At 38.3% G+C, this 16,127-nt stretch overlaps 1 protein-coding gene across 26 annotated transcripts in view; it reads left to right on the top strand.

Annotated features, from left to right (window-relative positions):
• Window positions 1-16,127, top strand: part of tcf12 (transcription factor 12) — a 151,690-nt gene that overhangs the window by 120,738 nt on the left and 14,825 nt on the right. For 21 of the 26 annotated variants that reach the window (XM_033050557.1, XM_033050558.1, XM_033050564.1 and 18 more), the window contains 4 exons: window positions 938-1,016; window positions 2,731-2,801; window positions 6,568-6,639; window positions 7,138-7,344. In XM_033050557.1, coding sequence (XP_032906448.1) covers window positions 938-1,016; window positions 2,731-2,801; window positions 6,568-6,639; window positions 7,138-7,344 — 429 coding nt within the window. The remainder of the gene's footprint in view (window positions 1-937; window positions 1,017-2,730; window positions 2,802-6,567; window positions 6,640-7,137; window positions 7,345-16,127) is intronic. The other 5 variants (XM_033050561.1, XM_033050570.1, XM_033050562.1 and 2 more) reach the window with 1 other exon arrangement.

The raw sequence follows: 16,127 nt of genomic DNA on the forward strand, positions 1-16,127 counted from the left end.
ATAAAATGAAACATTTATTTATTTTTACATTTTTCTCTTTGCTGTTGTCTCGTTTTTCTTTGTCATTGGGATCCCTTGCCCTTGGTCAAAAGAAACATTGTATTCTGGAATTAAATCTGCATAGAGCAGAATAGAGAGGATCATGCAATCAAAGTGATTGAGCAAGTGATGGGAATTCGTTGAAGATAATTATAGCTTGCGCAATTCTCTTTCCACCTTCACTCGTAATAATGAATGTTAATTGTATATGACATTTTAGTAACAAATAAAAACCTGTACTTCTGTTAGATATTGCAATGTTATCCTTAAATATATCTTCCATCTTTAACATTTTTGTAAACTTAATTTATTTTCCAACTCGTTGACCTTGAGGGAGTGGATGTCAGACATCCATTTATTGTTGCTCCCAAATGTAAACTGGCGATCTGCTGAAAACCGCTAAGTATATTTTCTGTGCTGGAAATGCACTGATTTATGTTTGACAAGAATTATGTTTGCCAACAATGCTTACTTCGTGCAATGTGCTTTGACCATACACACAAAATAGTCTCTATACTGTGGTCTGTGAGCTCCAATTATGTCAAACATTAATATGTTTCATGCATGTGTTTAGAACTAAATTTTTCAATGTATACAGAGGAATTGGTGGTAAAAGTCCAGATAAATGTAGGATTATGTTGCAAGGATTCAACTTTGGTATCCTTCAAATGCAACCTGAATTGGAAAGGTTAAAAGACTGGATATTTTGTGAATAATGGCTCTTTAGCAAATAGATTTTAGAATATTAAATAGGCGGAATCCCTTGAGTATTTTAGCTTGTTGGAAGTTATGCCAGCAAGAGTTATGGAGATAATTACTCCAATCATCATTTCAAAGTAATAACAAAAATAAAGGGCAATTTTGACTCCTAATTTTGTCTGTTTCTTTTTTTGTGCAGATTTATTCACCTGATCACACCAGTAGTAGTTTCCCATCGAATCCATCAACACCTGTTGGATCGCCATCACCTTTATCTGGTAAGGTTTGACTATTTTTGTAATTTTTAAGACAGTCAATGGAGCTGAAGGCTTAACTAGTTCTATGTGTGTTTATGGTCTACAAAATTAATGAATTTACCTATTGAACATCAAATTAATCAAAAGGAGTTAACCTCTCAGCCCTTTGAGCCTGCATCATTCAACAGGACTTTGATCTGATCATGAACTCTGCATTCCCAGCTATCTGTTGTATCCTCTCACCCCTTGCTCAACAGGAATCCATGTAGTTCCATTACTTTTGCTATGTCCAATTGAATAGGCTGGCTTCTGTGATGATAAGGACCTCTGGCAGAACTTGAAATAAATCACCCATTTCTGCATTGGTGAGAATGCATCAGTCTTTTTAGCAATCATTGGGTAGGCCCTGCTGTCATTGGGGATTGGAATTTTCTTGAAGCCACCATTTCTGTTTAATTCTCCATCACAATTCATGTAGGACTGCGTGTATATGTGACAATTGCATATTTGATCTGTTGGTTGCTTACCTCTTATTTCATACTCTTTGTTTAGCTGTCCCGTGTTGCAGCTTCACATTGTCGCCTTCTTTAGGTTTGTTCATTATTTTTAACTTTCTGCATTTCTCTTTGAATCAATGGCAGCCCCAGGCTTTGTGGGAGTGGGAGAGTGAGTGATATTGTGGGCAATTCAGTTGTGGTGATGAGTATTTCTGATGCTGCTCAGGTACATATTACAACAAAGATACTCAGTTGTGAATGGGCAAATCTGTTTTGAGTCTGTATTTAACATGATTACAGTGTTCACACAACACAATAGAGTGTGTCCATGCACCAAGGCTGTGCAGACCCATTCCTTGGACAGATGCGTCTCACAGGTAGATGGGCAAGAAGTATCCTTCCATTGGTTCACTCACCAACTGCCACCGAGCTGGTCTGGCAGCTCCATTTTTCAGTCTTTGGTTGATTGTTAGTGGAGGTGCAACCAAGTCGTTCTTGAAGTCCCCCACCCAGGGTACAACCTGTGTCATTGATATTCTGTTATTTATTTTAAATGTTCTTCCATGTGGAGAACACTGATTCATCAACTAAGGGAGGTGATTTCCTTGTTCATATTTGACCATGAATCCATGGAGCTTTATGGGGGTCTAATCAACGCTGAGCATTTCCAGAGCTTCTGCATCCTGCTTGTTTTTTACTGTGGGCCTGTCCTGCTGATGGGACAGGACAAACCTAGGAATTGTAATAGACATTGAGTGGTATGATTTTGTGAGTACAGCCATATCTGTCTTTTGCTTGATTAGTTTGTACTAAAGCTCTACCAATGTAGTCAGTGGACTGCAGATATTTACAAAGAGGACTTTGTAAGTTCAAGGTAGACAAAAGTGCTGGAGAAACTCAGCGGGTGCGGCAGCATCTATGGAGCGAAGGAAATAGGCAACGTTTCGGGCCGAAACCCTTCTTCAGACGGTTCAAGTTCAACTGGGCTTGTGTAACTTTACAATTTGGTGCGTGCATTGATGGGTAGTTGTCTAGGTGTTTTTATTCTTTCTCAGTTTCGAAATATTGTTCCTATTGCAAGTTGTTTGAAACTCCAGTTCCAAGGCCATTTTAGAGTAAACCACATTGGCCTGTGTAGGCCAAACTAGGTAAGGATGCTTAAAACTTTTATTTTTTGTATCTGATTCGCTCAACTGCATATTAAGTTTATGGCTTACTTTAAGTCTTAATTTACACAGGTGCTAATCAGTGGTCAAGACCAGGAGGAACTCCATCATCTCCGAGTTATGAAAACTCTCTTCATTCACTGGTGAGGCAGACCAGATATTCTAAAATGTTTGGCAATGTTGTACTGTGATTGTAATTCGGATGTTCTTGAACTGATAAATGCATTTTTTTTGTTGGGATCTTGCTTGAGGGGTATAAAGAGGCTGTAGTAGCTATATTTTTTTGTATTCTTCATCAATTCTCAGAGAAGGGAATTCTGAAATCTAATATCTAAATATCTTTGGGCTTGTCTACTTATCCATCACAAGAAATTGGTCTTTAAACCCCTTTTAAAAAAAATTAAAAATTGAACAAAGTTGAGATTAAAACATGTCAGCCCTGACGAACCAATGATGGTTTGAGCTTTCTCTGAGAAGAAGGAGGTGCCGGAAGAGTTTTAAGGTGGCTAATGTTGTGCCTCTATTTAAAAAGGGCTGCAAGGAAAAGCCTGGGGAATATAGACTAAATATTAAAATATATTGCATTTGGATAGACAGGATGATTAGGGATAGTCAAACTGAGTTGTATGTGGGAGATCGTGGGTCTCAGATCTGATTGAGATTTTTGAAGAAGTAATCTAAAAGGTTGATGAGTGCAAATTTGTAGATGTTGTCTATGTGCATTTCAGCAATGCATTTAATAAGGTTCCGCATGGTAGGCTGCTCTGGAAGGTTGGATCGCATGGGATCCAGGAAGAGCTAGCTAACTAGATATAGAATTGGCTTCATGTAGGGTGATGTTGGAAGGTTGTTTTTCGGAATGAAGGTCTGTGATTGGTGCTGTGCCACAAAGATCAGTGCTGGGCCCATTACAGTTTGTGGTTTATATCAATGATTTGAATGAGAGGGTAGAAGGCATGGCCAGCAAGTTTGCAGATGATAGTAAAGTGGGAGCTCCCGATTTTACCGTCCACAGGGCCTGCGGCCGAAGCCTCCGAAGCCCCACATGTTCGCGGATAGTTGCCGGGGAGTCACCTTCATGGTCGCGAAGTGTTCCCGCATTCTGGGAACTGGTCGCAGCCTCATTATGGTAGCCGCAAATTTTTCAACATGTTGAAAAATTAGTGGCGACTAGAATTAAGCCGCCATGAAGAGTAGCGAGGATTCACGTGCCAGGAGGTCGAAAGTTCTCGGAGATTATCGCAGGTAGGAGCAGGTGCTGACCGGAAAAATTCATTGGCACATTGGGGGGAAAAAAGGTAAGCGGTAGTTTTCAGAACTAAGGAACCGACCGGTAATGTTAAATGTCCCCCGAACTTCACAGTCTGTATCACCTTGGCTTTTCACCGTGAGAATCTTTTAGACAGCGCTCCCCTGCTTGCCCTGTTCCCCGCCTGCATAACAGGCTGGTGAAAGAAGCGATGTGTTTGTGTGTGTTCCACTCTGACAGTCGCCGTTCTAGTTGCTGGTTTTTCAGGCGACTGTCGGCAACTTGACAATCGTATTCTCATTTGTACATATCCATCTGCCCATACTAACAACCTGAAGTGATGTTAAGTGCATTCATGAGATGCTTCATGTTTTTCAAATGTTAACCTATATGATCTGGCAGTATAAAACCCAGCTAAAACTCATTATGTTCAATAGTTGGATAATTAAGGACCGTTGACTCTAATTGAAATTTCAACATGTTTTTTTTAACTTCTGGCATGTATAACACCTTGAAGTTGGTGTTGATAGAGCATACTTAACACATGTTTTCAAAGGCAATCATTTGTAGCCTGGGGTGAGGGAATACATTTTGAGTAGAGAGAGATGCGAGGCATCGAACCAGAAGCCTGGTTGAAAAGGTGCATTTTGAATTGTGCCTTGCAAGAGCACTAGTGGTGAATTAGATTGAACATTGGTATATTGTACCAGTGCACACCTAGACCAGTGCTTCTTTAACTGGTGAATGGTTCACCTAAGGGCAAATTACATTTTTTGGGGGTGAATTAAACTAGAGGGGTGAATGATGGGTGAATGACTTAATTTATTCAGATATTCATATTTTTTCTATACTTAAAAAAGGCATTGCCATTAAAGTGTTTACTAAGCTCTTATTGGTTTTAATGGCAGTGGAGCTGGAAATTTGATGTTTTTTTCTCTCTACCTATGGTTTCTTAATTTCAAAGTAGCAAGATATTTCCCAAATTTACTGTAATATAACCTTTTAGGGAAGACCAGGAGCTAGTGGGATCATAAATGTATAAATGGCAACACTGGAGGATCGCCGTAGGCAACTATTGAACTGTAACTTTACTTTGTGTAGCAATTTAGCTACCAAAGTTGATATTTGGTGGTATAATTAGTACTGCTTTGGCAATTTTAAGAAGCTTACTTTCTCTCTGATATAAAATTCATGAGTACTCTAGGGGTTATTACGAGCTTATTGATCAAGTCAAGCCACGTTTATTGTCACATGCACAAGTATGGTGAGGTACAATTACAATACAAATCTTCCTTGCTTGTGATAACATCGCAAGTACATAGACTCAGACAAACACAAAAGCACAATTTTAATTTACATTTCATGTAAAAGTTTAGAAAGAAAGACAAATGTGCATAAAAGCAAGACATTTGTGCAAAACACTCTTGACAAAAATAAGTATATAAGTGCATGAACTGGATTGTAGTGCTCAGTTCTTGAGGCAGGAATAGATATAGAAAAGTACAGTTGTAGGAAAGTAGATGATATTGAATCTGATGGTGTGGGACTTCAATCCTCTGTACCTCCTGCCCGATCGTAGCAGCAAGAATGGTGCATGGCCCAGATGGTGGACATCCTTGATGTTAGTTGCCACCTTCTTGAGGCAAAGCCTGATGGATGTTTTCAATGGGGGGGGGGTTAGTAATGCTCGCGGTGGATGGGGCTGAGTTCACCGCTTTTAGCAGTCGGATGTCCTGGAGTGGCAGATGCTGCTGCAAACCCAGTACAGCACTAATCGTCTGGATTTTTAATACATTTGGCTTTCTGGAGAATGAATTTTAGTTGCTAATGCCCCTGTCCCACTTAGGAAACCTGAACGGAAACCTCTGGAGACTTTAATAATAATAATAATGGATGGGATTTATATAGCGCCTTTCTAATACTCAAGGCGCTTTACATCGCATTATTCATTCACTCCTCAGTCACACTCGGTGGTGGTAAGCTACTTCTGTAGCCACAGCTGCCCTGGGGCAGACTGACGGAAGCGTGGCTGCCAATCTGCACCTACGGCCCCTCCGACCACCACCAGTCACTCACACACATTGCACCCCACCCAAGGTTTCTGTGTGGTTCCCGGAGGTTTTTGTCAGTCTCCCTACCCGCTTCCACTACCTGCAACCACCTGCAACCTCCGGGAACCGCACGGAAACCTTGGGTGGGGCGCAAAGTCTCCAGAGGTTTCCTAAGTGGGACAGGGGCATTACTCTGTTAAACAACAGTTGAGGAAGGTCAGTGAACATTTTATCGCAAGACTACTTCAAGCTGGCCAGAATATTTGGATATTACTCTTCATGCGGTGGTTGTGAGATAGCCATATTTGAGCAAAGAACGAATAAGATCCAAAGTAATTATTAATCAAAAGTAAATTTGAAGCTGCCTGCCGCCCATCCTACTCTTTGCTTCTAGTATATGCATTTTGAGTTATTTATTACAAAAATAGGGGATGAAAGTCATTTTTCAATTGAGCACAACCAGAGAGATAATAATTGCCAACTAAATTTCTCCTCTGTTCAATAAAGTTATAACCTCAGTATTAATTTACTGGAGCTTTTGGATTTGCTTCGCTTTTGTGGTGTTCCTATTAATGCATTTTGCTTCTTGTTATGTCTTGGCCTCACCAGAAAAACCGGGTTGAACAGCAACTTCATGAGCATTTGCAAGATGCAATGTCTTTCTTAAAGGATGTCTGTGAGGTACTACTTCTCTTTCAGCAGTCCATTTCCTGGTTTACTATTCTAGACCTGTAGACCATCTGCATGAATTACAACAATGTGCCAAACATTTTTTTTTCCCTTCTGGCTTAGATCCACGTTTTCTGTTTTAATAATTTTGATTTATTTAAAGATGGTTATCCAAAAAAGGAGCATGTCAAAGAGCAGAAATACCATCTTAATATTTCTTTCTTTTGTTGAGAAAATTACAACTGGTCAAATTGCCTCCACAAAATAAATGGTCCCCTTTAATGTGCAGTTTTTTGAAAATTTCCTTTCCTCAGATATCCTACTTATAATTTGAAACATATTCCAAATGCCTGTGGCTGCTGTTGAAACCATTTGTTTAGCTTCTATCCCTTTCATTTCTTATTCATGACTTACCGGTACCTATTATATTAAGCAGCCAGCTGTGAGTTAACCTCAGCAGAATTGTTGCCTTTGCAAATGTCTTTATTCAGCATATTTTTTTCTTGACAGCAAACCCGAATGGAGGATCGTCTAGACAGACTGGATGATGCCATCCACGTTCTCAGAAACCACGCTGTTGGGCCTTCAACCAGCATGTCTGGTGGCCATGGCGACATGCATAGTTTACTGGGACCATCCCAAAATGGGCCAATTGGTGGACTGAATTCAAACTTTGGAGCATCTGCACTGGTAACATCCAGTCGGCAAGCATCAATGGTAATTTTGTATTATCACAAGTTTCATTTTAATATGGTTGAAAAGTACAGTTAATAGGTGAGAAATTATTCTCACAACTTTTATGCTTGATTTAAACCTAAAACAAAAATATGACATGTGAACGAGGTATACCCACCAACTTTCCAAATGTTGGAAAAATCAGTTGCTTTGTAAAGATTCTTTGTATAGGTTAAGTTATTAAATGTTAAGATTTAGTTCAGTAAATGATTATGACTAACCTCATCCAAAATTATAACTACAAAGTTTGATACACTGTTGTGCATGAAGATGTTTCTGCTGTAGGTGAAGTTCATGATGTCCTTACATTGAAATTCCAATGTGTCATGATTGATTTCATTTTTTTTTTAAATCTGCTTCTGAATCGAAGATGGTAATCTTTGGCTGCAATGCTGCTGTAGAAAATGTAATATATGTTCCTGTTGAGTTAGTGCTTTCAAATTTGCATTAAGCCACATCTGTTTTACTCCCCCAATTCATCAAACCTCTACCCTTATGGTAAATGTTCTTATGAAATATTTTATATCAGTTGCTTTCCAATTGGGGAGAAATATGCTTTTAAAAGCGGTTAGTTTTCAGCTTCAAACAATTTATCTGCCGGTTACTTGTTCCGTATTGTTTACTTTGTTACAAATATTGAAGTAAATTGACAGATTGAATTTGAATGGTGTTGATTAAAATTTGGTGATTACTATTTGCTGTTTCTGGTCAACTGGACCAACATTAGCTAAAAATTCTCTGAACGGCTTAAATGTACGCTAATCATTTGTTTGCCCACTTAATCTATTGTCACCTTAAACTACTCAGTGAAATTGGCTCTCAGCTGACTTGTAAGAGAGTATGCAGTATGTGGCACTTTATGTGTAAATCCTTTTGGAATGCTTTGAGAGTTGATTAAATTCAGTTTTTTTGTGCTATCATAGAACTTGAAAATTAAATCACTCAAAACAGATACGTTTAGATGTATTAATCATCAAAAAATTGTGAAGATCCTCTTATTTGTTCCTCAGAGTGCTCTCTTTGAATGAATTGGGCTACTGAACCTGCACTACGTCTCGCCTGGGAAATAGTGAAGGCTTCCCCTGTTCTGATGGAGCTCAGAGCTTAACCGGGGGAAGTTTAAATCTCCACCTACTTATTAAGTTCCTATCTGGACTGTGGGTGCTTTAACTCATGGGTTCAGATCATTTAAAGCAGCCACTCTGAAATAATTTTATCATTGCCAAATTGTTCAGCGAAACATATTATTCACTTCTGTATCAAAATTGATCCTAATCTAAGTATAAGGAAATATTGTGCATGTACATAAATAATTGGAATGCATAAATCACAAAACTGGTACGAGTTTTTAATTAAATAAGATTAATTCTCTGCTGTGAAATCATTGAAGAGAATGAACTTTATTTATTCAGGTGAATTTATGTCCTTTCCTGGGTAGTCATCTGCTTAATATTTACGGAAAGATCGCAGCTTTGTCAAATTTAGTGAGAAACAATTCATGATTAATTTCTAGGAAGTATTGAACTGTGTCGGAATTACGTGAAAATGTCCTTGTGTTTCTGGATTTATTTTGGAATTTAAATAATTTGCTAAATCAAGCTGTTCAATGTTTGTGCAGGTATAGTGCTCGCACAGTTGTTACAGCATCAAACAGCACAATGCACAGTTAAGATCAGTTGTACTGCAAGAGTCTGTCTTGTGAAGGTACTTGGTGCTATCGAGACCCAGAGTGTTGTGGAATTCTCTGCCACGGAAGGCAGTGGAGGCCAATTCAATGGATGTTTCCAAGAGAGCTAGATATAGCTCTTAGGGCTCATGGAATCAAGGGATATGGGGAGAGAGCAGGAACGGCGTACTGATTTTGGATGATCAACCATGATCATATTGAATGGCAGTGCTGGTTCGAAGGGCCGAATGGCATACTCCTGCACCTATTTCCTATGATTCTATGAGCGTGTTGCTGACCATTTGATGGTAGGAAGGTCACCGATTCAATTGAAGATGGCCTTGCTTGAGGACACTGCCCAAAAATAACTAGTGCAGTTATGTCCAGGTTCTGAGATGATGGTCCCAGCATTCACCAGTCTGTGTCAGTCTGTGTTGGTGCTCAATATGCTCCTGAACTCTCCAGAGTTTTTAAGAAGGAACTGCAGATGTTGGAAAATCGAAGGTAGACAAAAATGCTGGAGAAACTCAGCGGGTATTGGTTTGAGCTATACAACAGTATTTTTGATGCTACCTTGATGTCATGGTTAGTCAATCTAAACTCGGCTCTGGTGCATAATATACCAAGGCTATGGAAAAACTTTGGACCCCCAAACTCAAACTGGGCACTGGTGAGTAGGTTACGGCAAGTAAGTGCTGTTTGATTGCACTGTTCACACCAACCTTTCATTTTGTTGATGATTATGAATAGACAGGGCGGAAGTTAGCTAATTGGCTTTTCCTGGATGACTGAATATATTCAGAATCTGGAGCTGTTTTAACAGGTACTGCTCAGTTAAGACTCTTGCCGTTTGAAAACAAGCTTATCTATAATTTTATCAATTTACTGAAGCAACGATGAATTGGTACATTTTATTTGTTGGTTTCAACGTTGTGATCTTGTAATCTTCTTCCTCTGAAACAAGTTTTTTTAAGTGGTTTATCGACACCTGGAAGTATAGAGTTAATGTATTTCTGATACGTTCATGAGATATCCTTGCAGTTTTTAATATTTTTGAACACGACTACTATCTCAACAACTGCCGTCCAGTAACATTAGATACCAGTGCCAGATGTCATTCTAATGACTCTGTGAGCCTTAACATGTGATATTAAAATTATGTATTAACTGGTATTTTCATTTACATTCTCTTTTTTGTTCCTTCTCTGCTGATGCCAGTATTAAATGCATAAGGATACTGCCTTTTGAAGCCACTTGCAGATGTCATGAATGATTTTAGCGATTGAAGTATAAAGTGCAGTCTTGTGAATCTGTTTATTCTACTATGAGTGGATCCTGTTGCATGCCCAAAACTGATTAATCAGAAGGATCTACTTTGCAATGTGGTTTAAGTGCTGATGCAATTTCAAACATTCATTTATGGCTGTGGTTCCAATTAAACCTTAAATTAAAAAAGAAAATCATGTTCTTTTAAGTAGTTTGTGTGGAAAAATATATGCTTGTTGTAGCAGCTCATCCTGATGAATAGAATGCTGGTGATAAACTGCACCTGTAGCTTGTTTTTGTTAAAGAAATGACTGCCTTCTCTCCCATGCTCAATCAAGAGTTGGTGTTAACGCCATGTGAAATGTAGTCAGTATGGAGAAACCAGATTCTCCATAGAGAGTTTATGCTCACATTTTTTCCAGATGTGTAACAACTTCCACATTAGTTTTCTGTAAAATGTTTTGGAGCACACAGATAAAGCAGGCAAGATGATCTGCGTTGCAGAAGCTAAGGGAATCACTTTGAAGGATTGCAGCAGCCAAGAGGACACGAGCAGAGTCGAGAGCTGATGGAATGTAATGTTTAATTTGTGGTTGAGCAACTGAGCTTTTTAATGAAAGGGATTTGGGCACAGCTGTAGTCGGAGTAATTTACTGAGGCAAACAATTTATAGATTTGTCCCTAGATGGAACCAATTAATCAAAACCATCTTGTCTTCAAAATGTGGGAACCATTGACATATTTAAGAAAAGTCAGAACAAAGCTATACAGCTTGAAAATGTTCAAATATCAGATTTTCATTGCTGTTGTCCAGTAAAATAAAAATAGATACCCATTAAAAAAAAATTGGTTGTTTTCAGCAAGTTTAGATGCAATGTAAAGCAAAAACTCAGAATTTTTGTTTCCAGCAACAGAGGATAAAGTTGGTCGTAACATATGGCAGACTAGACTATTTGCTCCTTGACCTTTTTCTTTTTCATCATCTCTCTCTGTTGCCAGTGATATCTGTTCCTGGAGAGCTTTGCCAGACCCTTTTATAACTTTGCTTTGCAGAGAGGGGACCTGCATACCAACTGCTTCCCCTCCTCCCATGTATGCTGGTGGCTTTTTTTTACTCCCCCGACCCTTCGTTGTGTGTGACTCACTTTCAGCATGAAAGTGGACAGCCATTTGCAGTCTAACTGCCTTTTATTCTCACGGCTGATATTATTGTTTGCAGATTTTCTTTTGGTTCTTTTAGAAGGTCACTAGTTGAACCTCATTGAAGAGAAATTATGAAAATATTTTTCATTACTATGACTTTCTCTTTTCTCAAAGTTATGAAGTCTCACCTTTTTAACGTGTTGGATTCATTGCTGTAAAAACTTGATTTCATCTGAACTGTTTCCAGTCTCATTCCCACATTTGGCAACAATTTATTCTATAGCAGTAAACATCAAAGGGTTTAAGATCGCTGAGAAACGCATATCTGGCAGAATGTCAATTTTCTATTTTGTATTTCTAAATTTTGGTCTAAAACATAAAAGGCTAAAAAAAATACTGAGTTGGCAAACTTCAAGGTTGGATATACTTTTTTTCTCCTGTTTTGTTTTATTTTCTGGTGTCGGGGCAGATTGATTTCCAAATATATCTCCATTTATGAAGAGTTGGTATGGTTTTGTTTGAAGATTTTCTGTGAATTTTTGTGGGATGCATAGCGTGAAATGCCCCACAAACAAACTAAAATTTAAAGATGGTGTTTCAACCTCCATATAGCATTAGAGTGTAGAAATAAGTAACTACAGATGCTGGTTTACAAGAAAAGGCACAAAGTGCTAGGGTAACACAGTGGGTCAGTCAGCAACTCTGGAGAACATGGATAGGTAATGTTTTGGGTTGGGACCCTTCTTCAGACTGAAGTCATAGAGCATGGAAACAGGCCATCCTGCCCAACTCATCCATGCCAACCAAGATGCCCAAATCCAAACTAGTCCCACTTGGCCCAAATCCCTTAAACCTTTCCTATCCATGGACCTGTTCAAATGGTTTTTTTTTAAATGTTGTTATTGTACTGCCTCAACTACATGAGACAGCTCATTACATATACCCATTAACCTTCTATATGAAGAAGCTCCTTGAATTGATTGAATTGAATTGAATTGAATACCTTTATTGTCAAAACATTTTTCTCCTTCTCCTTCTCTGGTTCCTGTTCAATCTTTCTTCTTTCACCTCTTACAACCTCAAGTTCTTGTTTTCCCAACCCTGGGGAAAAAGACTGTGCATATGGCCCTTGTGATTTTGTATACCTCAGTCTATAAGATCACACCTCAATTTCTTGTGCTCTGCGGAATACCAGTGATACTGCTTATAGCCTTCTGCACCGCAATTAAAGTAAATTACCTGGAACTAACCATGAATGTAAGCTACCTTGTGTAGAATACCCTAGAAAATCCTGCCATTCGTTACAAGGAGGTTAGGTGAGTGTTTAGAGCTATAATTACTATTCTGCATATATGTCTGGGTTAAAACTAATGTTTACCCATGTATATAATTTGCCCGTGAATATAATAGAATATAGGGAATTTTAAAATGGTTTTTTTTTTGTGCACCGGCTTTTAAAATCAATATCTGTTCTTTGGTACCCAGGGAAATGTTTAGAAAATTGGTAAAACGTTAGGTTTTTAGTTCCGCAATCTGTAAGCTTACCCAACTGAAGATGTGAATTTAATTATGTTTTTAGTGAATTTGCCATCCTGAGTTCTTTTGCCACTGTTTTGGTGATTGAGTTCTTACATGTTCACTATTCAGTGGAAACCTTAGTGTCTGCTGTTTATTTTGAATATTAACTTGCCTTTTACTGCACTTAATTTATTTCACCTACTGCGCACCATGGTTCACTTGAACTAATGTGTAGGAAAGAACTGCAGATGCTGATTTAAATTGAAGGTAGACACGACAAAAAACAACGTTAGCACAATATACAATTAGAAAGAAACCATGGAACCAATGCCATTTGCATCTACCCATCCATCCCCTTTCTGCTTTCTATAGAGATCGCTGTCTCTGCAATATGTTGATTTGCTTATCTGCCTCCTCGTTGAGCAGTTTCCTCTGCAACCTCTTCAGATGTAACACCTCCTCTCTCACTTCCATCCAGAGATCCCAGCAGCCCTAACAGGTGAGATGGGGTTCATGTGCACCTCCTCTAACCTCTTCTATTCCATTTGGTGCTTTCATTGTGGCTCCCTTTACATTGGTGAGACCGAGCGCAGACAAGGAACCATTTTGCCGAACTGTATGTCAAGGCCTGCTGGACCTTCCAGTTGCCAACCATTTTGATTCCAATTCCTATACCCACCGTTCTGTCAGAGTAAGGCTCAAGTAAGAGTTCCACTAGCACTTTGTTTTTTGCTCAAGATTCTTGAGCCCAAGAAAGGCAATGCCCTTTTTTCCTCCATGAAGCTCAATTGATTGCTTTTTCTAGTCTGTATCTTAATGACTAGTCTTAAGCATTTCTGTTCAGTTCCCTTGGATTCATTATTTAATTGTGTGGGATGGGATGGAGGGAAGGAAAGCATAATTAGACTTTATACAGAGTAATTATTTAAAAATACTGCAAATTGCAAATGGAGTATTTCAGTTATTTGAAGATATTAGGGTTTGTTCATGATCTGAAAGCAGTAGCTGAAGTGGCAGATTTTTATATCGTTCAAGAGATTACTCCCTCTAGCCACTAAAGAGGATACATGGCTGTAGGAGAATGTCGTAATACGCAAGTGAGCTCTCCGTGAGACCTTCAGATCTTCTTCACAAGTAAATCTTCATAACACATTCTTTTGATTGATAGTTTCTTTATTGTTGAAGAAAAACAATAAGATATTCATCCGATCTGATACTCTGACTCGTACACTTTAACCTTCGTCAAACTCCAACATATCACTTTAAACGTTAGAAAACTCCTCGTGTCTCGGTTAAACTTCACATGGTCGAAGCGTGTTCCTTCCTCATGTAGCTCCGAGCTGAACTAAAAACTAAGCTTCTGCGCAAGAAACCCAGCACCAAACACGCCCTTGATTACTTAATAAATCCCACCAACATAATAACGGGCAGTCTAAAATTTAAAGACAAACACCACAATTAATGACACACAAAATAAGCCAAATGGCCACTACAGTCACAAATAGATATCCTTCAAGTAAAAAGTCAGTGCTGTTCACTTTTAAAATGATACCAAGAGGCAATATGGCTTATAAATACAATTGTCTTGCTACTAAACGCAATTGCTCTGTTATCAATCAAGCAAAATTAACTGAAAATGTGTTCAGAAGATTTCCTAGATGTTCTGAGATTACAGGTGTTTTAACTGGTTCTTGGAATGGTATGGATCAAAATGGTACACAGCAAATAATAAGTCAATACAAAAAAGCAGAGGGAAAGCTGGTAAAAATGTTAAGGGCTTTTATTTTAAGACCTGTTGTCATTACTTTTTTTCAGCATACAAAGAATAAGTGATGTAGAATTTGTGTGGTTATATTGTTTCTGGACAATGTCTTCTGTTGATTTGCAGGCTGATATTTCTTCATGAAGAAAAATTTGTTCAAACATTGAATGTAGATAATGATGCATAGAGTGTTCTAGTTCTCTCCTAAACTGCAGACTTTCAGCTGTATGCTAATGAATTGAACTTTCTCGCCTTGCAGAACAGACTACTGCTCAAAGGCAGTGAATAGTTTGCACACCTGTTATGTTGATGTAGACCTACCCACATTTTAGTGTGTCGACTGGAACGGATAATTGTTAAAAAATAATATTGATGACGTGCTTGTCCTTGTGAAATAATGATAGTGAATGAAGTGGTGAATCATAGTATTTTAATTCATATCTCTTTGCTTTTGTTTGTAACTGATGCCACGCGGTCCACATTACTTAAGCACGTAAAAAAAAGTTTTTGTTTATAAGTGCACCGACTGTTTTATAGTATAATAACTGTAGGCAAATGAAACTGTTCTCTTGTGTAATAGTATTGATTGATATGTTGCTCTTTCATTATTTGCTGAGATAATATTCCAGGATTTTTAACCAGAAGCCTGGGTGTCAGCTTATAGGTTTTTGCCATGTACTTAGAACCATTTTCAAGTAAGAAAGCTTACCAGATGCAAATTGGTGGTGTTGAAATGTTCAAATTAAATAGTTTAATTCCCCTTTGAGCATCTATCAGCTTCCAAAGCAAAGCTGATCTTACGAAATGTTAATGATGCACAATTCTAACTGATTAAATTAATCTACTAAATATTAACACTGTCAAATCTGCTGTAGAAGTGCTAATATTTGTTTTTAGCTGGCTTGATGATTTTTTTCCTTTCTGCTTAATATTTATGATTTCCTACGTTGTGCAACTATGATTATATCAACATTTTCTAAAGATGCATTTGAGTTCCATCTGCAGACAGAAAATAGGAGCTGGAGGCCAGCTCCTCCATTCAATATGATCATGGTCAAAGCTCTACTTCTGTGTTTCATACCTATCTCCTCTTTAAATATATATAATGACTTGGCTGCCTTTGCCTTCTGTGGTAGAGAATTCAACATATTTATCCATGTGGAGAAAGTTTGCCTGATATCAAATCTAAATAGAAGAGCTATTATCCAGGGGCTCTCAGAATTCTACACTCCGGAACTTTCTGGATGATCCTCTATCATTTAGTCTGGCTAGTCCATTTCAAATTCAAATTTTATAGGTTTCTGAGATCCCTACTCATTCTTTTGAAGTCAAGTGAATATAGGCCAAATTGTTCCAATTTTCTATCATACATCGGTCGCAGGAATTACTCCAGTAAATTTTTGTTGCACT

The sequence above is a fragment of the Amblyraja radiata genome, chromosome 34 (genome assembly GCF_010909765.2).
Source record: "Amblyraja radiata isolate CabotCenter1 chromosome 34, sAmbRad1.1.pri, whole genome shotgun sequence".
Lineage (NCBI taxonomy): Eukaryota > Metazoa > Chordata > Chondrichthyes > Rajiformes > Rajidae > Amblyraja > Amblyraja radiata.